Source organism: Diabrotica undecimpunctata, chromosome 6 (assembly GCF_040954645.1).
Source record: "Diabrotica undecimpunctata isolate CICGRU chromosome 6, icDiaUnde3, whole genome shotgun sequence".
NCBI classification, from domain to species: Eukaryota; Metazoa; Arthropoda; class Insecta; order Coleoptera; family Chrysomelidae; genus Diabrotica; species Diabrotica undecimpunctata.
Window position 1 is genome coordinate 150,559,284 of NC_092808.1, and position 27,388 is coordinate 150,586,671.

Below are 27,388 nucleotides of genomic sequence, written 5' to 3' on the forward strand. Positions count from 1 at the left end.
TTGGGTAAAAATGGATGACAAAATCATACTCATTTCAGCGGCTTGTTGTGTTGTGAATTCGACCTTAGTTAAACATGCGTGAAACTTTAGAGAACATAAGTGTAGAAATAATTCTGGATAATAATAAATATTTATTTAAAAACTTTTCAGGAATGCCAAAGAGCGACTCCGAATTTCTTTTGAATGCAATTGGGCCACAAATAAAAAGAAATGATACAAACCTGAGAAAAACACTGGTGACTCTAATAAAATGTTAATGCATCTTTGTAGAGTTTCAGCTGCTTCTATTTCTGTAATAGTACCAGAAGTGTGTGAAGGCTTAATGGAAGGATTAAAAGAAAACATCAAGGTAAATGAACGTTGATTTATTAAGTAATCATAATATTATATAGTAATTTTAACAATGGTATAGTATACCAAGTAGTAAGAACTTTTGTCTGTTGGTGATACGCAGGAACAGTAATTTGCTAGAAAATATTTTGGCGTGAACCGTTCTCATTTATTGTGACACAATCTTGAGACCGAGAACCATGAATATCCTACGAATTGGTATCTGGACTCTCTAACAGCGTACATGTACACAAACGTCGTTTCTTGTACATTTGCATGTCACATTCATACAGAATTTGCATTATTTTCATTTCAGCCTCACTACGGATATAATCGTCATATTTGCGTAATTTGTTAGCTATATGTTCTCCAAAACTAGCATATTCATTTTTCATTTCTTTACCAAAGTTACTTAGAAGGTTTTGAGCTTTTTCTAAAATTGGATCTGTAGTGTAGGACCTCTTAGAAGTACGTGGTTTTGGACTGGGTACTGAAGACCGCAGAGGATCTATTGTTTCTGAATCTACGACTTCTTCTTGGTCAGAACTTATATTACTGTCTTGGGTTTCCGTCACCTAAAAATGAAAAAAAAATAAGTAACATAAAAAAATATTTTTGGTGATAAGTTGCCATCAGGAATGACATGAGTGGAAAGAAATGGTGAAAGATTTTGAGGTACTGGAATTCAAGAACGAATATCCGATGGGGGAAATTGAGACATACAACTATTAGAAAACCACTCCTCGATAGTATGACATAACAAAGTGTTCCCAGAAAGGCACATCTTTTAAGGTCAGTTTATCGAAAATAAAATTAAAAGTAGTTAAACATAATTTATTATACAACATATTTTTGACAAGAAACTGATAAGTGGCAAATACCGTCTTGTCCCTAGCAAAGTACATTTTCGTGAGCTGCATACACGACAGCGTTTCCCGCCACACGAAAAATGAGAGAATGGACGAATTGATGAAAAACAACAATTCTATTGTCTATGGTAATCTTCGAAGCAAGGTTCCATACAAAGAGCTGGCCTGCTTGGTCTCCTTTCGTGTAGATTCTAATGCACAATGTTTTCATCTCAAATGGTAGGATTTATTTGGATCTCTTGGGTTTGGTATTTTATCGAGAAAGTGCATTTCTGAATAAGTGGCTCTGTTTGCTATTTGTTCATCCGGTCGTCGCCTTTTACCACCATGTAATGTCCAGTCTTCACCAAGTTTCTTCCACCATGTTGAGCTGTTTCAATTCCCTAATATTCTTGTACAGTTTCTTCGCGAAACTGAATTAACGATATCTGTTTGTCCAGTGTTTTTTTTTATGTAAAATGCAATCCAAACAGAAATGTCTAGTAGATGGAACATTACTTTTTTATACCATCTAATATTTTTTCTCGGAGATGAATAATAATACTAATGATAACTAATCATCTGGTCACTTCTGTCAACGCCAGTCATAAACTTGTTGTAATTGGCTACTTCCTCAGGTTTTACTTTTTCAACGCCATACCTGTTTTTAGAATTGTGATCATGCAAAGGACATCCCGTATATCTCTTCATTTTGAACCGTACACTTGACCACATCAGCTCCAACGGTGTTCACCTTTCTTTAACTTGGCTTTTACGATTGCGGCAGGGTTTCTTTTACGATCTTTTCGTAAGGTACCAGTTGTATGGGTATTTTACGAGATTACATTACAGTATTATTATGGTGTTGGACTTACTGAATCATTTTTTATGGTAGGTGAATTCGGAGGTAATTTTGGTCTGGATGGTCTTATATCAGGAACAGAACATTGAATATCCGATAAAGCAACTCGCTGAAAAAGAGATATATATATTTAGTTTTAGTCTATCAGGTAATATGAAAATACTTCTTACTTCAGATGGTATGGCATTCTTTTTCAGAGATAGAGAAAACGGAGATTTTTCGTAATCAAAGGCATCGCCGTTAAAATGTAGGTGACACACCCGTGAATATTTAAATATGTCTTCACTGTTTATGTTTAAAGCGAATCTCCATGCCTCCCGTCTTTCATTGTCCATTGGAAAACTACAAATAATACCAGTTTAATAAGTCAACGGATTAATAGTAAATTAAATAGCTTAGCTAAGACTAACTTATGTTTACATGCTTTATTTACTTTGTCACCCTGTATAATGATTATGTGAGAAGTTTGATGAAATATAGTGTCTAAATTCTTGTAATAGTTTTTTTTAAGTTAAGTAGGACGTTTGTCATATTTGGTCCCAGCTTAGAGTAGGGAATTTTACACGTCAACGTGTAAAATTCCCTACTCTAAGGGTCCCAGTAAGGATGGGACTCAAATTAGCTGTCAATTAAGTTTCACAGAACGAAATAATGCGTTTGAAGTGTTGCCATGTCCTTATAATGTATATGTTATATGCTTCAAATACAAAGAGATAAAGCTTTTAAAATGTACATTTTAATTATATTATTTGATGGATTCTGCAATTTTATACCTTATACATATAAAACATAAATGAATTAATATTTGTTTAGTTTGATTTATTTGTTTTCGATTAATTGCAATTATTAGAAATTTTTTTTGACAATTACCCTTTTGTAGGTTAGCGGAGAGATTTGGTAATAGAGTCAGAACCCTCAAACCACCAGTTTCCAGATTGTAACAGATGTCTTTTTAACTTTATTATTTTTACTGACATTTTACTATTTACTTTTAAAAACTGTTTTAAAACTATTTACTTTTTCTTTTTTTTGGTAATCGTTAAGTATCAGTTTTTAAATATCTTATTGCTTTTAATTGCGTATGTTTCATTTTTAATGTAAATTTCAACACCAATATTTCTTTAAACCCATTTGAAGCTATCTTCACTGGGACCAAATGTGAAAAAGGTCCGTTAAGTATATTACATTGCATTAATTAGGGTAATATAAAACATATTTAGAATCAACAATTACCAGACTGCGAAATCTTGAGCATATATTTAAAAAGGCAAAAGTATAGAGAAAGTTCCGATGAAGTTAGCTACAAATGATCCGTCAAATTTGTGTTTGCGGTATTGCCATGTCCTTATTATGTATATGTTTTATGCCTCAAATATGCTTTGAAACTGTACATTTTTATTATATTATTTTATGAAATCGCGAATTTTTTAAATTTATATAAAACACGAACGAATGAATATTTATTTCTTTTGATATTAGTTGCAGTTAGTTATTAGAAGAAAAAAAAATTTATAATTGGCCTATGGTAGATTAGCAAATAAACTTGGCAATACTGTCAAAACTTTGAAAACACTAGTTGCCAGATTGCAACAGATGTTCAGCAGATTTAAATTTTATGACTATTTTCTTATAATTTTGGGATGAAATGGTACCTGAATAAAAAATTAAAGTTAATTTAAATTATAATAAATTAAATTTAAATTAATTAAACTTCTTTTAAAAACTTAAAAAGAATGTTTAGTAACATTAATTATAATATTATATATCATGCTCTTTCGTGATTTATTTGTAATATGGCAACTCTGCCAAATACAAATCTGTCCCTCATTTGTAGCTAACTTCATCGGCACTTTCTCTATACTTTTGCCTTAAAAAAAAAATAAACAAAGCAATGCAATGCTAAAGCGGCATTTGAATCACAATCACCGTCCAGCCTCTTCTATGGAATCACAAAGTGTTTGGCAGATGATATCTGCAACTGTCTCCGTATGTTTTGCATACTGCCTGTAGGACATCACAGGTATATTTAATGCAGCGTGTTGCTGCTGTATGTCTGAATAACCAGACCCTGTGGATATAGTAGCCATCACTTGTGCTACATTCAAGTTCAGTGAATTGTTACCAGAATCCTCTGTTGCTATCTCCTTTTCAATATTGCACATTTTACATTTAAAAGTCAATGTACTTATCAGTCCGTCCATTTTTTCTTTGATAATCTCCATATAAGAAAAGTTGCATGAAAATGGAGAATGATCATTCAAACCTTGAATCGATTTAATGAAAAAGTTCATGTCCACTATTCTTCTACCTTCTACCGAAAAATATGGTTTTTGCTGAGATGCAATTTCAATTGACTGAGAATGAGAGCTGTCACTAGAAATAACGATAAAATTTAAAGTATTTTCTGCAAATGATATTATTTGTTATTATTATTATTTAAGAGTAAAACCTTGGTAATGTTTTGACCATAAACAAATAATATGTAAGGTCATGAACACTGTATTTACTTACTTTACTAAGTATTCAATACTATTACCAATTAGGTATCATAAAATATAGTCATTTGTAAAGGGGTTACTTACGAATCGACACTACAACTAGGTAAAGTAGATGTTTCTGCTAATCCTTGATGGAAGGAACTATTTGATAAAGAACTTTTGTTTAAAGTAACTTTTTTGATTTTTAAGTTTCTAAAAATATGAGAAAGAAACAAAATTATTGTAGGAAAAAGATATGAACTTACTGAAAATGAACTATTATAATATTTTTAAAATAAAACGAACAACGGGTGTTTGTGAAGAACGTAATCAACGCTATATATATATATATATATATATATATATATATATATATATATATATATATATATATATATATATATATATATATTTATAAATATAAAATTAGTATTTCTTGGGTTTAGGTTCAATAAAATATATATTACTTGTGGAACTAGATTTTATTTTCCATAGCAATCAACGTTTCGGCAGGAAACCCTTGCCTTTGTCAAGATTCTAAAATGTACATGTATAAGAACAAACAGTTATTGTAAAATATGTATATATTGACTTACCAAAACGTAAAACGGGACACAGACATTAATGAACTGACAAATAAAAGTTGATATCTGACTGTGGCGCACCCGGGGGGGGGGTTTGGGGGTTAAACCCTCCCCCCCCCCAGGGCATATAAAGTAAACCATATATAAAGAATAGTAGGAAAATGTAACTTGTCTTTCACACACAATACAAAAAATCCAAAACGCTGATTGAATAATTAAATTACCACTTTATATATGTAGAACACAATAATTATTGTATAAATAGACAATAATTAATAATATTTTTCATTATATTTAGATATAGATACCTAATATAAGGTTTATGAAAAAGTAGACGGAACGAGTCTGTTGCGAGTAGCATGCGCTTACAGGACTGTATCTGCGCCGGCCTTGTGGACTATCACGGGTTGTGTTCCTCTGCATGTGTTAGCAGTAGAAGAGAGACATCTCTATGGGAGAAGAAAGCATTTGACAACAGCTATAAAAAAAAGAAGAAAGGAAAAAATCAATGGAAAGATGGCAAGAAAAGTGGAACAACAAGGAAGATGTTGCTCAGTGGACAAAGATGCTGATCCCGAGCCTGGGACTGGGTAGATTGTCTGTTTTCAGAAAGACAGATACAGATAAATGCCTATACTGCGAATATTCCGACATTGTTACTCACACAATGCTGAAGTGTAATAGATGTACAGTGGAGAGAAACAGAATGTATAAAGAAATAGGTATGAACCCTGTGACTGTAAGAGAGATGATCGTGAAGATCACGGGAAATACGGAGGGATGAAATAGTGTTCACAATTACATCCGAGTAGTCATTAAAAAAATAGAAGAAGAGAAACACCAACCGGGCTAACGACAGAGATAAGATCTAATTACTATTTTATATGTATTGTACCAGTTTATTGACGTTTGAATTTTTGATCTTTGATCTTGCACTGATAACTTGTTTATACTCCAACAATTAATAGAAAAAAAAATAGCGGTTGGTACCGAAGTACATCTAGCCTTCATCGACCTAGAAAAGGCGTATAATACAGTTCCAAGAGTTAAATTGTGGCAAGCTTAACAACAACTCGACATTGTCCATACCTTTTAGGAATAATCACAGAAGTATACACGGATAACACTACTTACCTAAAAATCGGATATAGACTATCAGAGCCAATAAAAGTAACTAAGGGACTAAATTAAAACAAGGATGCAGTATGTCACCCTTACTGTTTAATTTATATATTGAGGTAGCCCTCCAAAATTGGAAAAACCACTGCCAGGGAATGGGAATCCCCATAGGAAATGACGTACTGTTCTCCCTGAACTTTGCGTATGACCAAGTCATCCTAGCTCAAAATTCTTATGATCTAGAATTTATGATAAAGCGTCTATAGAGAGAATATTTAAAAAGAAGGTTACAAGTCAGCATGAAGAAAACAGAATATTTACTAAAATAGAATATTTATTAAAACGTGGAAATCAAACAAGTGGAAAAATTTAAATATTTAGGTCCACTCATTGCTAAGAACGGCTTGGAAGAAACCGAAATTAAACACGAATCAATCATGGACGTAAAATTGTAGGATGTCTGATCTCCTTATGGTGGGATCGCAACATTTCCAAAAGGCACAAAAAATGAATAGGGCAAACCATGGTTGAATCAGTTCTTTGTTATGGCTCTGAAGTACGGACAATTAATGCAGACCTGAAAAGAAGATTGTTGGCAGTTGAAATGGGTTATTTGAGAAGAAGTGCTAGAACATCAAGGCAGGAAAGGAAGACCAACGAATCTATAAGAAATAACATGAATGCTACAGAAACGGTCATTCACAGAATAGAACTCTATATAGAGAATATGTAAAAAATGTGGGTTACAAGTCAGCATGAAGAAAACAGAATATTTAGTTATCAATTCAGATGCAAGGTTTGAAGTGTTGATCGACGAGGACGTGGAAATCAAACAAGTGGAAAAATTTAAATATTTAAGTGCACTCATTGCTAAGAACGACTTGGGACAAACCGAAATTAAATACCGAATTAATCATTAAAAGGAACAAAAAAAAATAGGGCAAACCATGGTTGAATCAGTTCTTTGTTATGGCTCTGAAGTATGGACAATTAATGCAGACCTGAAGAAAAGATTGTTAGTAGTTGAAATTGATTATTTGAGAAAAAGTGCTAGAACATCAAGGCAGGAAAGGAAGACCAACGAATATATACGAAATAACATGAATGCTACAGAAACGGTCTATGACAGAATAGAAAGAAGAGGTTTAAAATTGTTTGGACACCTATTGAGAATGCCTGACGAACGTTGGCCCCAAAAACTTCACAAATGGAAGAAAAAAAAGAGATAGAACTTGACGCTCATGGAATGAAGGAATTAGAAGTAAGAGCGGTGGAATCAAAAGGTTTGGAGGAGGAGCATGCCTTAAACCGGCAGGATTGGCGGAGAAAAACGGGAATACGGCGATAGCCGTCTCCAAAATGTATTGTATTTACAAGTTGGATTAATGTCAAACGTCAATAAACTTATTTTAACCTTCAATTGTGGCTTATTCCCATTAAAATAGTAATTACTTTAAAATACCACAAGAAAATAGCTTCAGAACAATAGATAAAATTTAGATAAGAGAAGTGAGTGTTCCAAAAAGTGAGTGTCGTCAGTCTTACAGTGGCCTCCCCACCTCTTTCGGAGTACGGTACGTGCCTCCCCACCCCTTTCGGAGTACGGTACGTGCGATAGTCAACTGCGCACAAGTAGGAGAGGGTGGTTTTAGTTGGTAGGCAGGATAATAGATACCTGAATCTTTGGCACTGCTATCATTTAGTACTTTAAATTAAACTAAAACCCAAATTTTAGGGACTCAAAATAGAGGTAGCATAAAAAAATTTCAGAACCCCCCCCCCCCCCTAAGACAAATTCTGGGTGCACCACTGATATCTGATATCTCATGGTTTACTGTCATTAGTATATAATTATTTTTATATGAGCGTATCATTGATGTTTTCAAAAGAGGTAAAATGGAGATATGTTATGACTAAGAGCTTTTTATGGTGTTATATTTATTATTATTTAAATCAGATTGAAATATATTTTATTTAGGTTTTGTGTATCTTTTTTGTCTTATTTGAACATCAATGATACGCTCATATAAAAATAATTATATACTAACGACAGTAAACCATGAGATATCAAATATCAACTTTTATTTGTCAGTTCATTAATGTCTGTGTCCCGTTTTACGTTTTGGTAAGTCAATATATACATATTTTACAATAACTGTTTGTTCTTATACATACATGTACATTTTAGAATCTTAAAAAAGGCAAGGGTTTCCTGCCTGAAACGTTGAACCCAAGAAATACTAATTTTATATTAAATATAGTACGGTTTAAGAAACTCAAAACTAATATATATATATATATATATATATATATATATATATATATATATATATATATATATATATATATATATAGCTTGTTATTTCCTGATCGTAAATTTTTAAATCGAAATTTTTATTTCCTGGGTTTGTCGGACTTTTTAATAAAACACTTTATTTTGCTTAGACGTTTCGCCCACTTGAGATTTTCAATAAACTCTTTATTTATTAAAACATTACACTTCTAACATATTATTTTCACAATACACGTTATATTTCAAAATTCACAAAATGCATGTTTATTCCTTGAGATGTGAAGAAGGAATGATAAATTTGAGCGTACACATCATATGGTAGATATTTCAAAGCATTTCATAAGTCGTAAACCAAAGATTATACACAAAAGATCAAGTTACATTTAAGAAAAAATCCCTACACAAGAAAAAACGTTCCCTATTAAGAAAAAAGAATATTTGGTAGCGATACCTGAGTTTGCGAAACTCACGATGTTTAACATCTCATGTTCCTTTGTTTCTTTCCTTTTACAAAACGACGTTCTTCATAACCGTATCGTCCCAAATTAGTTTTTCTTCTGTACTCCCATAAGTCAAATGCTTCTATTCTATTACCTACTTATATCCTTTTCAGCGTCCAAGCCTCTATTCAATATAATAACGCAGAAATACATAACATTTCAGTATCCATATCGTGAGTTTCGCAAACTCAGGTATCGCTACAAAATATTCTTTTCTCTTAATAGGGAATGTTAGTCGGATTTTTTCATAAATGTAACTTAATCTTTTGTGTATAATCTTTGGTGTACGACTTATGAAATGCTTTGAAATATCTACCATATGATGTGTACGCTCAAATTTACCATTCCTTCTCCACATCTCAAGGAATAAACATGCATTTTGTGAATTTTGAAATATAACGTGTATTGTGAAAATAATATGTTAGAAGTGTAATGTTTTAATAAATAAAGAGTTTATTGAAAACCTCAAGTGGCCGAAACGTCTAAGCAAAATAAAGTGTTTTATTAAAAAGACCGACAAACTTAAAAAATAAAAATTTATATATATATATATATATATATATATATATATATATATATATATGTATATATATATATATATATATATATATATATGTATATATATATATATATATATATATATATATATATATATATATATATATTGTGACGATTAGGGTTTATAGAAAATAATTTATAAGTTATATACTACATAATATTAGATATTTGGTTGTTTTAAATAAGTTATATACTAGAGAATTTAATAAAAATATATTTATGTGAGGGCATTTTAATAAATTAGCATATAATAATTGTAAAAAGTTGTATTTTAATATTGTAAATATATATAAGTGAGCCATGTGCTTAGGCAACCAAAAATACTCTCGGAGATTGACAGATATTTATACTCTGAAGTGACGTTTAAAAATATTTACGAATATAAAGTGGGTTATAATAATATATTGTTTGAAATGTGTATTTTATTAAATTAGAATGTTAAGTTACTAATTTAATTATATATTCTGATCTGAAAAGCCTAAATGTAAACAAAATTATTAATAGAAAAGAATGGAATTCTCTGGATCTCCGGAGATGGCCATGTTTGCGAAATGGTTTGTTCCAGAAAATTCATACAAGTATGAAATAGAACAAATTGGAACATGATCTCTTACGAGATGGTTCTAGAATGTCCAAAAGATATAAATACCCGTGATTTGGATTCAAGATGGCAGTTTTTGGCAGTTTTTTGAAAGTTTTTAGTCAGAAAAGTTTTAGATAGTGCAGTCAGAAGAGTTTTTGGCAGTTTTTGGCAGTTTTTAGCAGTTTTATCATGAAAGTTAGTTAGAAGATAGATACATTTACTTAGTGAAGTCAATTGTTCAGAAGTTTTTGGCAGTTTTTAGTTAGAAGTCAAGCAGTTTATTATGAAAGGCAGTTTTTGGCAGTTTTGGAAGTTTTTAGTCAGAAGTCAAGCAGTTTATTATGAAAGTTAGTTGGAGTCAGTGAATCAAGTACAAATAGTCAAAATGTTTAATATAGTGAGTTAAATGAAGATTAAAAATTATGCATATAATTTAATGCACATTTATAATTATACACAAATAATTATTGAAGATAAAAAAAGGTATATTGGAAGAAATTAAATTATATTATGGTTGGAGATTAGTATAAATCAACTTATAATAATTGGATATTGGTATATTGAAAAGAAGAATAAATATAAATGCTGTTTGCTGGTTTGGTTGGTGGTGTATAGATGCTGGTGAAGAAAAATATATCTTAAATTGGTAGAAGCTGATAATTGAAAAAAGTAATTTCACAAAAAACAAGGATAACTGAAGTACGAAGACATTCAGTGGTGATTAGAATCTATATACTTAGTGGAAAATAGTTCATTTAGGCATTCAGTGAAAGAAAGGTACAAAATTTTGTTAATATAATTTAGTTAGTGTCATAACAATTTCAATTTTGAAGATAGTTTGTTTAAATTTTAGATTGTCTATAGAATTTAATTAGTTTTATAAGAATATCAGTTTAAAGATAGTTTATTTTAAATTTACATTGACTAGGTTAGATATATATGTGTGTTTCATAATAGTTATAATAAAGATAATTTAAAAAAGTACTTACAAGCTAATTCTTTGAGAACCGCGATAAAAACCCTATATATTATATTATTAAAAATACTCATTGCTCATCATTCAAACAAAAAAAACACATCATAACAATATATATATATAAATATATATGACGAACAAAATTGACTACGTAAAAAACGTACATATAAGTCAAGTTAAATAAAAGCTTTTAAAAACGGTTGTAAATATATAAATAATAAATACTTACTGTAGTGCAATTGCTCTCCTTTTCCTTGGCCTAGGACGTTTACTGTGATTCATTTCTTATCTTGCCACTGATAACTTATATCAGTGGCAACTGTAGGCAACGTAAACTAATGTAATACTTAAAAATACGCGTAAACTAAAGAACTTATAACTTATACCACTAAACTAATAATATATTACTTAACATACCCGTAAACTAAAGAATTTCAATGTTTTCAAAATAACTAAGAATATTGTAAACTGTAAATACTAAGCAAGTTGATGAAGAAAATACAAGAATGAATAACTGATAATGGATTCTAATTCAAGCGAACTAACTGACCGTACGTTCATGAGATTTGACGTCACGAAGGCGATAACGATGAAACTATGCGCCAATGATGAGTAACACGTTTCACTATTAGATTTCAGTATATTTTAGCAATTTTCTTCAAAGTTGGAACACGCTTTTCTCGATTATAACTGGACACAGAAAGGTGAAAAAAAACCAACGATTACAGAAAAAAAAAACTCTTTCAAGTGATGGGCGTAAAAAGTTTGGTTATAATAGAACGTTAAACAGTCTAATCCAATTTTTCAACAGAAGTTTCAAAGAAATAAAAAAAAGTAAGACCATCAATTTGAAGGCAACATAATTTCGAATAACGTGTCCAAATTTCGAGAAATTTCGTCGGTAAATAACAGAGAAAACACTGTTTTGGTGCACCGATAAAACAGCCTTAAATACTGTTCTGTTCGGGCAATTCGCATTTTAGTGCACTCTAACCTAACCAAATATATTTCCTCAAGGCACCGCGTCACAGTGTTGCCGTATTTATTTTAGTAAAATATGTATATGAATGTTACAAATATAAAGTTTCTTTTACGAAATAATAATTTGTTTTATGAGAAGCTACAAATTTTAAATAAGTATAAAACTTGCCATATTTTTTTTGTAAAATGTATACGAAGGTTTAAAATATAAGTTACTTTTACGAAATTATAATTTGTGTTATGACTAAAATCTATGAATTTTTATATAATTTCAATGCATTTCTATTATATACGGTAATTTAATTAATACTATTAATTTTTTATATCATTTTAATAAATTTTATTGTATATGCATTTGATTATCTGTAATTAACTAAAATCTATTAATTTTTATATACATTTCTATAATATAATGTGAGAGTATAAAAAAACTGGAGACTTGGCAACCATTTAAGAGTATGTTAACTGTCATATAAGAGCTTGGTTAGGTTAGAGTGCACTAAAATGCGAATTGCCCATACTGTTCAATACTTACGTAAACAAATGAATATTTCTTTTATCACGTCGGCATACTTTACTTTTGTTGTATACACATTCTTTTACAATACATCGACTCATTTTGACACTTAAATCACACAAAAAAACAAACTATTTTAATATTCACAGTTGAATTGCTTGCGTTAACCTTCAACGGCACGAAGACGAAACAAAATATGAGCTTCGAACATTACCGGCGGTTCTCGTCACGATACGAAGATAATGTCGACTCCGCGGTGGAATCGCTTAGGTAGGGATAAAGAAGAATTTGTCTCGGATGTCCATTTGTCCATCTCGGATTTCTTTAATCTAATAATTAAGGATATAATATAAATAACATTCAGGCAACAAACAGATGCGCAAAGACTGCAAAATATTTCTATAAAGAAATATTATTATCTTTATAGTTAGAACCACGTTAGAACAAATGAGTGAAAGGAGTGACAGGTACGTATTCAGGACAATTTGAGAATAATAAAATATCGAGGATTTAGGGTAGAGTTAATTATTAAATAATTTATTTAAAACAATAACTAAAACTAATATGAGTACTTATACGTTATATTTAAATTATACAATATTCGCAAGTTTTGCAGAGATTAGTGATTTTTTTTTTCAAGAGTGGAATGCATTTAAGAAATAAATAAATACTTTATTTCGTTTTAGACGAACATAGTTTGTGTAGAATTGGTCAGTTAATTAAATAAAACAAACAAATAAACAAACACACTAAACAAACTAACAGTAAAAAAAGGAACATTTAAAATTGAAGAAATTCTTCAATTGAATAGAAAATGTGTGTAGTCAAAAATTCCTTTAAATTGAGTTGAAAGCTTGTCATGTTCTTAATTTTATATGCATTGGTAATGTATTAAAATGTCTTTATTATGTCTATAAATGATTTATTAGTTATGTTTTTAAAAGATAGTAAAATAACCATGTAAATAATTATACATTAGTTAATAACGTAACCTTTGTCTCTAACCCAATTGTTTAAATTCCTTTCTTACCGTGGCCTAGTGATGTATGTAAAAAAAATGCCTTGATAGGCCCCTAGGCGAGAAGAGAGTGACCCTGTTTACCTGTTTACTGTTTTGTATATTTATTTTATACAGATGATACAGGGCCTGATATAATCAGAGAAGAAATAGATTATGCAATCAAACAAGCGAAAAGTGGTAAGGCCCCCGGTCCTGATGAAATTCCCGTAGAACTGCTCAAACTTATGGACGATGAATCTATTAAAATACTCCTAGATCTATTTAACACAATATATAGAACTGGAATAATACCTAGGGAATGGCTCCGTTCGACCTTTATACTACTGCCAAAAAAGGCAAATACAAGGGAATGCAGCGAATATCGTACGATAGCCTTGATGAGTCATGCTCTAAAACTGTTCCTGAAAATAATCCATAATAGGATCTATAGGAAATTAGACGTAGACATCAGTAACACTCAGATGGGATTCAGAAAAGGGCTGGGTACAAGGGAGGCTCTGTTTGCAATGAACGTTCTCTCACAGAGATGCTTAGACATGAACCAAGAAATTTACACCTGCTTTATTGATTTCGAAAAGGCCTTTGACAAAGTACAACATGAACCACTAAGACAAATTCTAATAAAGAAAAATATAGACAGCCGAGATATTCGAATTATATGCAACCTATATTGGAATCAAACAGCAAATGTGAAGGTTGAGGGTAGGCTAACAGAAGAAATTCAAATCCGTCGAGGAGTCCGGCAGGGATGCATCTTGTCGCCACTTTTATTTAATCTGTATAGTGAAGCTATTTGTGAACAAGCACTCGAGGAAGAAGATCTTGGTCTGATAATAAATTGTGAGACGATCAACAATATAAGGTATGGTAATCACGAAATCAAAGAACATCAGAGCTAATCTTGTAATAGACAATACAACGATTGAGCGTGTGTCCTGTTATAAATATCTAGGTGCTTGGATCACAGACAATACTGATCAAACAAAAGAGATTAGATGTAGAATAGAAATCGCTAGATCAGTCTTTAATAGAATGCGCAAACTCTTTTGCAATCGTGATATCAATATAAAGTTACGAATAGGAATGCTGCGGTGTTATGTCTTTTCTACCCTGTTGTATGGAGTAGAGGCTTGGACACTAAAACAGTTGACCACAAAAAACATCGAAGCTTTCGAGATGTGGTGCTATAGGCGCATTCTCAGAATATCATGGATGGACCGCGTCACTAACACGCAAGTACTCCAAACTTTAGACAAAAGATGCGAAATTCTAAATGAGATAAAAACTAGAAAGATGGAATACTTGGGGCACATTGTGAGAGGTGAAAAGTACGAACTTTTAAGAAATATCATGCAGGGCAAAATTAAGGGCAAAAGAAGTGTGGGAAGAAGAAAAATATCGTGGCTTCGTAATCTACGTGAATGGTTCGGGTGTAGTTCGATTGAACTTTTTAGGCGCGCTGCTAACAAAGTCGCAGTGGCCATGATGATTTCCAATCTCCGCTAGGAGTGGCACGAGAAGAAGAAGATATTTATTTTAATATATACTCAGACAACCTTTTTTCTACCGTGTTGAGTCTGGCTGAATGACTAAAAGTCTATGCCAAAAAAAAAATGTCTTTGTCCCATTATACTATTATAGGAGACCTTCGTCTTCTTCTTCTTTTTATATAGACATGACTCTGTCTGTTTTTCAATGTGCCTCCAGTAAGTTGTCATTCCATCGTTTGGGTGGTCTTCCTACTGATCGTCTTCCTATTGGGGAACCGTCTCTTGCCGTCTTTACTACTATATTTGTTGTCATTCGGCTTATATGATCGTTCCATTCTACTATTCTATTTCTTAACCAGTTCTTGATGTTCTCCACCTTGCATCTACGTCGTATATCTGTACTTCTAGCTCTGTCCCATAGTGTCTTACCATCATCTCATAACCATACTCATCCATAAATTTTTCTAAGTGTTTTCATCTCTGCTGCTTCTAACATCCCTTTTGTCCGCTGTGTGTCAGATCTTGTTTCTGCCGCGTAAGTTATTATTCGTCTAATTACTGTTTTGTAAATTCTACCTTTCGTTTCTTTTAGTTTTTATTTCGTTTTTTAGGAAAATTAACATGTTAAATTTTCTGGCGGTCATATTAAATTGCTACAGTGTCCTCCGGAGGCGTGTCAGCCGGGAGCTGACAGCCGTGCCGGACGCATCAAGGAATTTGGATATTGGTCAAAATACTTGGGAATTTTTTTATTTTAGCATTTACCTATATATACCATTATTTTACTATATACCATTATATATATTATATACTATATACCATTTTTTTATTTTAGCATTATTGTATATTCAGACCTTTTCAGGTTAGAATATTACATTGATCTATATTTGTTCATGTACTGATTGTTTGATATTTTATTTAATTATTTTGATTGTTTATTTTTCTTGTATTTTGTGTCTAAGTTGTTCTTCCGTAAGTTAAGAACACTTAGAAATATTTAAGAACTACTTAGACAAAGTACAAATCAAAATATAAAATAGAAAAAGCAAGATTTTTTTTTTTTTTTTTATATGGCTTCGGCAGGCTGTATGGCAAACTGCCGAAGCCATATAAAAAAAAAAAAATCTTGCTTTTTCTATTTTATATTTTGATTTGTACTTTGTCTAAGTAGTTCTTTCCGGTAAGTCAAAGAACTCTTAGAAATATTTCTCTGAATATTTGACTTGTTATTTTAATTGTGCGTCTAAGCCGTTCTTTTCCGGTAAGTCAAAAGAACACTTAGAAATATTTTCATAATCATTGTTGCATTATTATTTCCGATATTTTATCTAAGATATTTTCTTTCTTAAGTTAAGAAAATACTTAATACAATTGTTTCTTTCATTTTCTATTTTATGCTAAGTTGTTTCTTCCGTAAGTCAAGAAACACTTAGCAATATTTCCACATCTTTTCTGTATTTGATTTTTCGTATTTGTAAGTCGTTCTTCCGTAAGTCAAGAAACACTTAGCAATATTTTCACATCTTTTCTATATTTGATTTTTCTTATTTTCTATTATAAGTCGTTTTTTCCGTAAGTCAAGAAACACTTAGACATATTTCTATAATCTGTTTCATTTTTGCATTTCTCGTTTTATATTTTGAGTATTTTATTTTTCCACTCTAAGTCGTTTCTTCCGTAAGTCAAGAAACATTTAGAAATATTTCCATATTTTACTCTCACATTTACATATTTCATTTATCTATATTTCTGTCCTAAGTTGTTTCTTCCGTAAGTCAAGGAATACTTAGATCATTTTTACCTATCTGTTTTCCATTTTTTCTCTGTTACTTTGTAACTGTTCCTTGGAACCGTTACCTATAACAGATATTTGTCACTGGAACTGTTATTTATAACAGCGGTGGTATTTAACCTTTCTACCAGCTACAAACCAAAGATGGTGAATACCCGATCCAATTCCGGGGATAGGAAGAAGCCCGAAGAGCCGGCGATGGGTCCTACAGGCCCAAATGCCCCCTCTCGGCAACAACAGCATACGTTGTAAATTATCTTTACTTTGAGAAAGTAGTATTCAAATCATCATTTTCATCATTTCATAGATGAAAAATCATATTTTTGTTTAAAGATATAGAAAAATAGTTTTATATTAAACTTGGCGGTATTTGAAAAATCCTCAATGGCATCATACAAGTCATTATCTAAAATGTGACAATTTTTGCACTTAAATTCTTTAACATTAACATTTTCCTCAATATTTGCACATTTGAAGTGTAAGGTAGATTGGCACATTGAAAAATTTAGATACTTTCTATTCTAAACTCTACTAAATTCTAGATATGGATCGGTGTAAACAAAAACGGTCTAAGTCGTGAAAACCATTTTTGCGGAAATGCTGTTTTAGTTTTTTTAAAAAATACCAAAAAATTTTGGAGTGTTTTTGACACTTTTAGATCTAATATTGGATATTCCTGAGTACAAAATAATGAATGTATACATATATACATACATATATATATATATATATATATATATATATATATATATATATATATATATATATGATATAAATATTCAAGTTTTGTCGACTTTATTATTATTAAAAGCCCTTACCGACAGAGGTCGATTAAACCGACCTCTGTCGGTAAGGGCTAAAAACACTCTGCTTAATGTATGTTTCTTATTGTGACCTCCACAGTTATCCGAATAAAAGTGAACTTCCGTAAACTGATGAGAAGCAGAGTTTAAATAATTATATACAAAGCCACAAACCTCATCTGGACTTTTTCTGGCGGTCTCTTCGTGGTATAGATAAATATGAGACTTACTACAATTTACATCATGAATACAAAACATATTCACAGTTAGTTGCCTCAAATAGAAGGTTTCCTGTACTGGAATCATTGGCAGTGGAATATTTTGCATATAATCAAAAGCTATTGCTAACACATGGGGTTCTTTCGCTTTTGTTTCTTGGTTATTTTCTCTTTTTAATTTATTGTAGACTTTTTTTGATCTACACTTGTGAATCATCAATTCAGCAGCAACGTTTCTTTTTGCTGCATCACTAAGATGAGGACTTCCCAATTTTAAATTAAGTTCTTCACAAGTGCAGCATGAATCAATATGCATGACCAAATCGTAAATTGAAGTTGTACTTGAAAAATGCTAAAAAAAAACTCATAGCCGCATTTTGATTCAGGGTATTTCTCTTTAAACATATTTTATAAAATTGTAACATTCAGTCTTGCGTCCCAATATTTTATATTTATATTCTAATAGTCTTTCCTGCATATTTACTTTCTTTTAATGGATAACTGTTAATATGTTGTCTTATTAGTAACCTGGTATGACCACTGATTGCATTAGTGCCCATTTTTCCCACAAAGATCCTTGGGAGTTTTACTCATTAATAATAATGAACGAAGCCTTCTAATACGACTTATTTTAATACCATATAGCGACTTAAATGCTTCTAAACATACCTTTTCTCTGGTTTTACCCACAAGTACCTTGTATTTAAAATAAACATTATGAGCAGCCCTCGATTCTGTACCTTTTTTTCTGGGTCTATGGGTTTTTACATTGTTGCAGGTAATCAATGATTGTAAAAAAATATCCAGCTTATTCTCAGTTTCTGGTGTTCTCAAATGAACGAGTATCTCTTCAGCTTGATTGTGCAAGCGGTCTGTACACTTATGCTTACATCTGAAATAAAAGAGTCTCCGATGAAATAAACCGTAGTTTATTACATAAAAAATATTATTGGTATAATGCCAACATAGGCTATATTAATCGAACGTTATTTTAATACCAATGTCGTAATATTTTATTATAGAGCTATACAGACTGCAAAACGTATCTTACGTGCAATCACCGCCAACAGTGATAGCTGGTACAACTCTACCTTTGTAATCAATGTACTCTTCACCTTTGACTCTAGCATTTCTCACGATAAATCTTTTCCACTTAGTTTCATGTTTTACTTTTCTTCCGTCGCTAGTAATGATTTGATCTTCATCCATCGCATTTTTTACAAATGCAATAAATGGTGCTAAAACAACTTTAACCTCACAAAAACAATTAAAAGTTTGGTTGTTTAATCAGGGATTTACAGAACACAATAATTTACGGTACAATACATAGATGTTGATAGTGTTGCCTACAAAAACATTCTAAGTCACTGACATATAATCTTTTAGTTTACAATGATATATTTCAGCTCCCTATTTGAAATGCATAGAGAGACCAGACTTAGAATGTTTTTGCACTAAAAGAGGCAATACTGTTCAAGGAACAAATTTCCATCCAAATGTCATAAATGAAAAAAACTACTTAGAATGTTTTTGTTTACACCGATTCATATACTAAATAGAGATACTAAATTCTCATTTACAAATGTTTGCGTAAAATTTTTATTTTAACAACTTTAATACCCTGAATATCTATTTATTTTTAAATAGTAAAAACTTACTTGTTCTTTTTTTGATTTCGGTGAACTTAATAGTGTTTTTAATTGACACGGTTTCAAACAAGAAGCTTTTCGCTGTGTTTCTATTAAATATGCGCTGTCGCATTCAGAAAAGACAGCACTAGTTATTTGTCTAATGCCAGAACTACCACTAGCTTCTTGTACGTTTAATAAGGGTTTCTGCAAAGATCTATATTAGAATAAATTTTACAAAATTAAGTTAGTTCACCTTAGAGTCAGTTAGCTAGATTGGTTAGCACAAAACTTACCTGGGTTTTACGTTCTGGTTGGTATGGATAAGATGATATTTCAACATTACGTTCTTCACATATCGCGGTATTTTTTAAAATTGGTGGATTCTAAAAATATATAATATAGTTTGAAGACTTCAATAAGTTATATTGCATGTCTATGGATTTAAAAATTATTTATTCTACCTTAGTGGGTACAGCATTTTTCTTTAGATGCATTTTAAACGGCGATTTTTCTCTGTCTAGCGAGTCTTCAGTAAAATGCAAATTACACATACGAGGGATTTTAGTTAGTTCTTTTTCCTCTACATTGCAAAACAATATCCATGCCTCTCGAATTTCTTTAGTTGAAGGGAAACTAAAACGAGTTAAATTCACGAATTAATGATAGCAACGCCCCCATCGAAAATTACAATAAAAGATTAGTAACTGTAGAAGAAGCATGTAAAGTTTTTAATGCAGAAACTCTTTCATTTTCATGATAATTACATACATACATTATTACGCAACTAAAAAGAAGTTCCATGTATTATTGTTTTTCTTATTTGCTACAGATATTGTTTTAAATGTTTTTTTAACTTCCGGTGGGGCATTAGTATTGATAATTACTTTAATTTATTTCACTGCAAAATAAACCATAGAAGTATCAAAATGATGACTTTAAAAGCAAAGTTAAATATCACGATTCAAAACAAATTGCAGATTTTAAAATTTAAAAGTCCGGTTCTGAAGTACAGCTCCGAACAGTTCCCCTCGATACAAATATGGCTACTTATGATTAACAGAATATTTTAAACTTACCTAAATAGGTTAACTGACTTTTTGGCTTTCACACAATTTGCAGTTAAATGATAAATACAGTTCTTAACTATACAGCGTGGCATTTTATAAAATAAAATCACTAACACAGTCAAACCACAAAATCACACAATTTAAATCAGAGAACAACTTATTGCCGGCGGACAATGCTGGAGGGAGGGGTACACTCTGTCCTCTGTCTGCTTATTTTGATTGAAAGGACAAAGGAGAGGGAATTAAGGGGAAACATACAGACTGCGCATGATATTTATAACAAACAAGATATGCTCACTTGTCCACGATACACACAGACACGGTATGCCACTATTGATACGTAATTCCGTCCACTTCGCGCATGACGTCAGGTACGAGGACCAACACTGACTACTGACTTGCTATTTGACTTGCAAGTGCTTTGTTTACATGTTATTTTTACGGAACGGAGAGAATATTTTGTTGTTTTTTAATTGTTTCTCATTATTATTAACGTGTTGGATACCCAATTTATTATTTGTATTGTATTTTGTGAGTCTGTAGTAAATTTACAATGCCGAATTGTGCCGTGTGTAAGTGCAAAAATTGTAATCAAAGTACAAAAGGTACGAAAATAAAATACTTCAGCTTTCCAAAGGAAGAAAATTTGGCAAAGCAATGGATAAACGCTTGTCGGAGAGAAGATAAAATTAATTTAAAAAATGGTAAGTGTGGAATTAAAGAAAGACCTTAAAGAACTGTATTAAATAGGTAATATATATATATATATATATATATATATATATATATATATATATATATATATATATATATATATATATTTCAGCAACGATTTGCTCAATAAATTTTGAAGAGAAGTATTTTGAAATTCCTCTGAAACAAAGATTATTGAATTACTTCCCAAAGAATGCTCGTCATTTAAAGGCTGATGCAGTACCTACTTTAAACTTACCTGGAGGCTCATCAAATGCTGACCAAAAGCGAAAATCTGAGGAAAGAACGCTGAGGATTACAAAAAGAAGACGTAGAGAAGAGGTGGAAAATATTATAAAAGCATCAGCCAGTAGTATTTCAAGTTGTACACTAGCACAGAACAATGAAACGGTTACTGAGGAATCACAGCTTCCAACATATGATGAACCATTAATTTCAGCAGTACCAAATATTGAGTAAGTGTTGCATTACAGAATGTTAATAATAGTATTTCTTAGATTTTATTAATGGATTTAAAGTAAGAGACTTATTTTATTTCCAGAAGAGACCAGGCTGAACTAATTAAACTCAGACAAAAAGTAGAGTCCTTGGAAGCACAGAACAAACATCTTTTGAAGGAAATCGAAGAGACTAAGTCATCTACTGCTCGAAAATATCATAGTCTTTTAGCGACAGTGTTTACGCCGGGACAAATTAAAATGTTATTAAACCCAGATAAAAAAATAAGGGTTCGTTGGTCGACAGAAGATATCGCTTCAGCAATTTCATTGCGAAGCGTAAGTCCGAAAGCGTACCGATATTTAAGAGCAAATAATTATCCATTGCCAGCTCTGTCGACATTAAGAAAATGGGCTAGCAATTTTGATGTCAACGAGGGGATTTTAAAAAGTGATATAACACTAATGAAGAAAAAGTCATCCGATTTCAATATTCTTGATCGGCTATGTGTTTTGACATTCGATGAAATTTATGTCTCAAATAAAATGGATATAGAGAAAAAACAAGAGCAGGCTGTTGGACCACACAACGCTTGTCAGGCAGTTATGGCACGCGGATTAATTTCAAATTGGAAACAACCCTTGTACTACCAATTTGATCAACCAATATCTAAAGAAATTCTTGAAGAAATTATTTCTGAACTTTACCAAGCCAATTTCATTGTGGTTTCCATTACAAGTGATATGGGTCCTGGAAATATTTCGTTGTGGAATAAACTGAAGGTCGGACATGATAAAAGTTGCTTTTTCGTTCATCCATGTGACGAAACTTTAAAGATTTTTGTTTTTGCAGATATTCCACATTTGATAAAACTTGTAAGAAATCACTTAATGGACCATGGATTCATTATTGATGATAAAATAATAAATATCGATTATTTTGAAACGCTCCTTAACATATCTACTTCAGAATTAACCTACGCCCATAAATTGACCCAACAACATTTGAATGTAAGAGGATCCATGCGACAAAGGGTCCGTCCAGCAGTGCAAGTTCTATCCAACTCAGTGGCAAAAGCCATAAAATATTGTGGAGAGAGTGGCCTTATGCCGAAAAATAGCTTTTGGCAAGAAGCCTCTGATATGGTCCAACTGTTCAATGACTGGTTCGATTTGTTCAACTCACGTTCAAAATTCACTTCTAACTGTCCAGGAAGAAATGCTTTCGGTACAGATATTAACAACCAACGACACCTACTGGATCAAATGATGGTATTCATTAAGTCTATGAGAGTAGGCACTCACAAGAAAATGATTCCCTTTCAAAAAGGAATTTTACTTACAAGTACATCAATGTCGCAAATGTACGATTATTTGAAAAACAAATACGATGTGGAGTATATATTAACTTCCAGACTAAACCAAGATGTTCTTGAGAACTTTTTTGCATATATTCGGGGCATGGGTGCAAGTAATGATCACCCTTCTCCCCTCGATTTTCGGTACAGACTTCGATGGTACATTCTGGGCAAAAATTCGTCAGCAATTTTCACAGAAAACCGAAATACAACAGATTCTAATGAGGAGTGTTTGTTGGATATTCTCAAGGAGTCTCAGGGCGTAACATCTGATCTAGAAACAGAAGAAGTTTGCTTGACACAGAAATTGTTGCACAACCTTGCAAAAATTGACGAGCCGCAAGAAACAAAAGAATATGCCGAAAAAGAAATTATGACAATTTCTTTTGTAGAACCATATTATTTGCAAGACGAATTTATCGATAACGAAATAGGGCAGCTAATGCAAGATTTTGAGGTAAAAGAAAAAGTGAGTCAAGAATCACTTAAATATATTGCAGGATTTGTAGCATACAAATTTAAAAATAAATACTCATTGGAAAACCCCACTGCAGGTATGGACATAACTAGGGCCCCTGACTGGATACAAACTCTCTCTAGAGGTTCTCTTATACATCCAAATGATGACTTGTGGGAAGTTGCTCTGAAACTTGAGACTGAGTTCCATAAAATGCATGGCAACTCTTTATCTAAAGACAAGAACATTTTTCATAAATTAGCTGATAAAACCATGTCACAAATAAAAACCACGTCTGTGCCTTACGAAGTTGTCCTTTACTTTGCTAAAACTCGAACATATATTAGGAGAGTTAAATAGAAAAATTAGTTTTAAGAATGCTCAAAGAAGCCTAGAAAAGAAAATGTCAAAATTTACCAATTTTAAAAAATAATAGTAGATATCTTTTCACTCTATCTTGTAATAAGATATCTTGTAATCATTTATTCTATAAAATGTCGGTTAACCATGTTATTTACAAGAAGTTATAGATGATGAAGCAGAACAGTTGTTGCAAAATTTTGAAATGAAAGAAACAGTAAGCCAGGAATCACTAAAATATATAGCAGGCTTCGTGGCATTTAAATATAACAAGTACTCTCTAGGAACATCTACATGTATAGACACAAAAAATGCACCTGATTGGATAGATGCTCTTTCTCGAGGTTCTCTCGTGCAACCCAATCATGAGTTATGGGAAGGAGCATTGAAACTCGAGTCTCAGTTTCATAAAATGCATGGCAATTATTTATCTAAAGAAGTAAACAAATTAGCTGAAAACAGGATGGCCGAAATACAAAATGCCACTGTTCCTTATGAGGTTATCCTGTGTCTTGCCAGCACTAGAACTTATATAAGACTGAGGGACCTGAATAGGAAAATAAGTTTCAAAAACGCTCAAAGAAACTTGGAGAAAAAGATGACAAAATTTACTAATTTTAGAAAGTAGACCTACAACTTTTATCCATGAGAAACTTAATTCGGGAAGCCGACGCCGCATAGGAATAAAAACAAGTATGTATTATATTTTGTAACAAGTTTTTTAGTATTATAGTATAGCTTATTATTGGAAGGACATGTTGTATTTGCTCTTATATTTTATTGTATTACATTATTTAACGAAATTTTAACCTTTTTCCAAGGTTTGAAAGTCGTTAGAATATCTTAGTAAATTAATAGTTCAGTTTTTCTTAATTAATCTGGTCAAAGAATTCAAAACATTCAATATAATAGCTATATAAGATCAAATTGACAATAAAACGCGTTTTAAAACCTCATTTTTGGTATAAAAAATGTAAGAATATTTATTATAGTATGTAAGAAAAAATATACCTAGTAATTACAAAAAATGTAAGAATATACATTAGCGGAAAAACGATAATCTTTATATTAATATCAGCATTTGTCATTTGAATATATAATTTATGAACTTATCGATATTGAACAATTCCGTAAAAATAGCTAATAATATTTATAAAATTCGTTTTAAGTATATCCTACCCAAAAATTAGCTATTATAATTTTAAATAACTGAAAATTCTGCTTTCAACTACGCTAGCACCATTAGAACCAGTAGAGTTTTACCTCGCAAGTGACGTCACGCCAAGCGACAGAGATGTTGTCAATATGCGCATTGGCATACCGTGTGTAAGTGTATCGTGCACTTGTCATTCTAATTTCAATCGACTCTGCGCATGACGTTATAGCGAAACAAAACCAGGGAACTTGTGTGTATCTTATTTTAACGATGTATCACATGGCAACGCTGTTTCATTAATAGAATAGATAACTTCGAAACTTGAACTATTAGCGGTAAGTATACCTTGATGCCATATCTTGCACTAAGAAGTCATAACTAGTTACTTTCTGTGAAAAAGTGGTTTAAAATGGATTAGTAATTTGTAAAAGCAAAATAGTACATGTTAGCTTATTTTTTTTTTGTAATTTACACTAATTTAATCTTCGTGCAGTATCAACCAGAAAATAAATGCGTAACTCATAGAAGAATTCTACGCCTGTCCTGGACAAAACATAAGACGAAACTGTCAATTCTGGAAGAGATTTATATAAAAGACAGGCTACTAAAAGAAGTAAAATGAGTATACCTCTGCCACATAGTTAGAAGAACGGGGAGCATGGAACTATTGGTAGTAGAAGGAAAGGTAGAACACCAAAGACCTAGAAGAAGATCTTCAACACGATAGGCAGACCAAACGAAGGAAAATCGTGGGAAATTCCCTATATGAAGTTGTGCATCTGATACAGAATCGCAGCCATTGAAGACAACAAGCTAATAATATTTACAGTGTCTCCATGCCCTGACAAGAGCTCAAGGAATGAGGAGAAGGAATGATGTTGACATAAACTATGTATCTACCAAATATAGTTATGGTTTGTAGATGTCTATATAATTTTTTGCGACAAAACGCAAGAGCACAAGCTCTATATTCACCACTTGGATCCTTTGATAGTGAAGATATTGACGATGGAACAATAGGACCAGGGTCGTGGAGAGTCGGCGAACAACGTTTAACAGGAATGCAAGCATATTATCAAAGGCAATGAGAGACAAATTTATGCAGTATTTTATGAAAAAGCAGGGTCGAGTGGCACGGTAAGATAAATATGTAGTACCAAGGTATTGAGATTATTAATTTCTATGATACAATAAAGATATCTGTCTGTTTTACGCTCACTGGGTACTTACATTATCAATTCGTATAATACACTAATAAAAATACTTACATTCGTTTTTTTATTTTCACTGCCCACTTCTTTATTCTGGGTATCTTGAGAAAGAATAAACGAAATTGCATCGAAAGCAAACCATTTCACTGGTTTACCTCCGGCACTACCACTTTTAATTTTCTTTTTTTCCTCATTTTTTGCGTACGTTCTCAAGCTTTTGAATTTTTTGTATGCTTCGTCGCTTGAAATATGAAATTTTTCAGCGACAAGAGCCCATGCGTCTTTTTTTGCATTTCGATCTTTATATATTGCGAATTCCACATTCCACAACTCAGGGCGTAAATGAATTTCGTTAATAAAATCTATAATCGTCTCATTGGACCAATTATTAGTCATTTTATTTCCCGAAATTTTCCCAAACAACAAATAATCGCCAAAACAACGTAAATATTGCTAGGATTTTCGCTAGCGAAGCGATCTTTCATATGCGGGCAATACTAAAAATGCTTGACTATTACTGGCCGAGACATACTAAAAACGATTATTGTTGGCAATATTGCCAGCTACTGCGTTACGGCCACATATTTCAGTAAAAATATTGTTCGTTTACAGGCACCTTTAAAACAATGTTGTAGAAGCATACAGAACAAGACTTTACTTCTGTTTCGTCAACAATAGGGAGCGCTTATGTCGCATGGTCGGCTACATTTGCATTTTATAAAATTAGAGATCAAATTCTATGTATGCACCATATTCATAGATAAGAGGGTTGACCATATTTTTTGTAGAAAATAAAATATTATTCTAAATTTTAACACTTTCTATTAACTGAATCTTTTTAGATCTATATGAATAGCTTGAAGAATAGTAACCGTGGATAAATCTCTCATTTGAAATGTGCTTCTATATCATGGACATAATAAGATGTCCATATTATGTTTATGTTCATATACGTCTAAAATAGATTCGTTGTCTAAACGGTCTAGAACTATTTCTATTCTTATTATGTGTATGATGTAGAAACGAAAAACAAGAACAAAGATGG

At 31.8% G+C, this 27,388-nt stretch overlaps 1 protein-coding gene across 8 annotated transcripts; it reads right to left on the reverse strand.

The window, feature by feature from the left end:
* Positions 1-350: 350 nt before the first annotated feature.
* LOC140444098 (uncharacterized) lies at positions 351-26,847 on the reverse strand. Of its 8 annotated transcripts, none has more exons than XM_072535749.1 (5): positions 20,660-20,862; positions 20,045-20,216; positions 19,877-19,966; positions 19,611-19,787; positions 351-905 (listed from the first exon to the last, which is right to left on the reverse strand). In XM_072535749.1, the coding sequence occupies exons 1-5, from the start codon at positions 20,740-20,742 to the stop codon at positions 540-542; spliced, it is 888 nt and encodes a 295-aa protein (XP_072391850.1). In that variant the 5' UTR covers positions 20,743-20,862; the 3' UTR covers positions 351-539. The 8 variants fall into 8 exon arrangements, with proteins under 8 accessions (XP_072391850.1, XP_072391851.1, XP_072391852.1 ...); XM_072535750.1 differs by lacking the exons at positions 19,611-19,787; positions 19,877-19,966; positions 20,045-20,216; positions 20,660-20,862 and adding exons at positions 2,054-2,149; positions 2,211-2,382; positions 4,623-4,730; positions 12,647-12,867; XM_072535751.1 differs by lacking the exons at positions 19,611-19,787; positions 19,877-19,966; positions 20,045-20,216; positions 20,660-20,862 and adding exons at positions 2,054-2,149; positions 2,211-2,382; positions 4,623-4,730; positions 11,360-12,228.
* Positions 26,848-27,388: the final 541 nt, after the last annotated feature.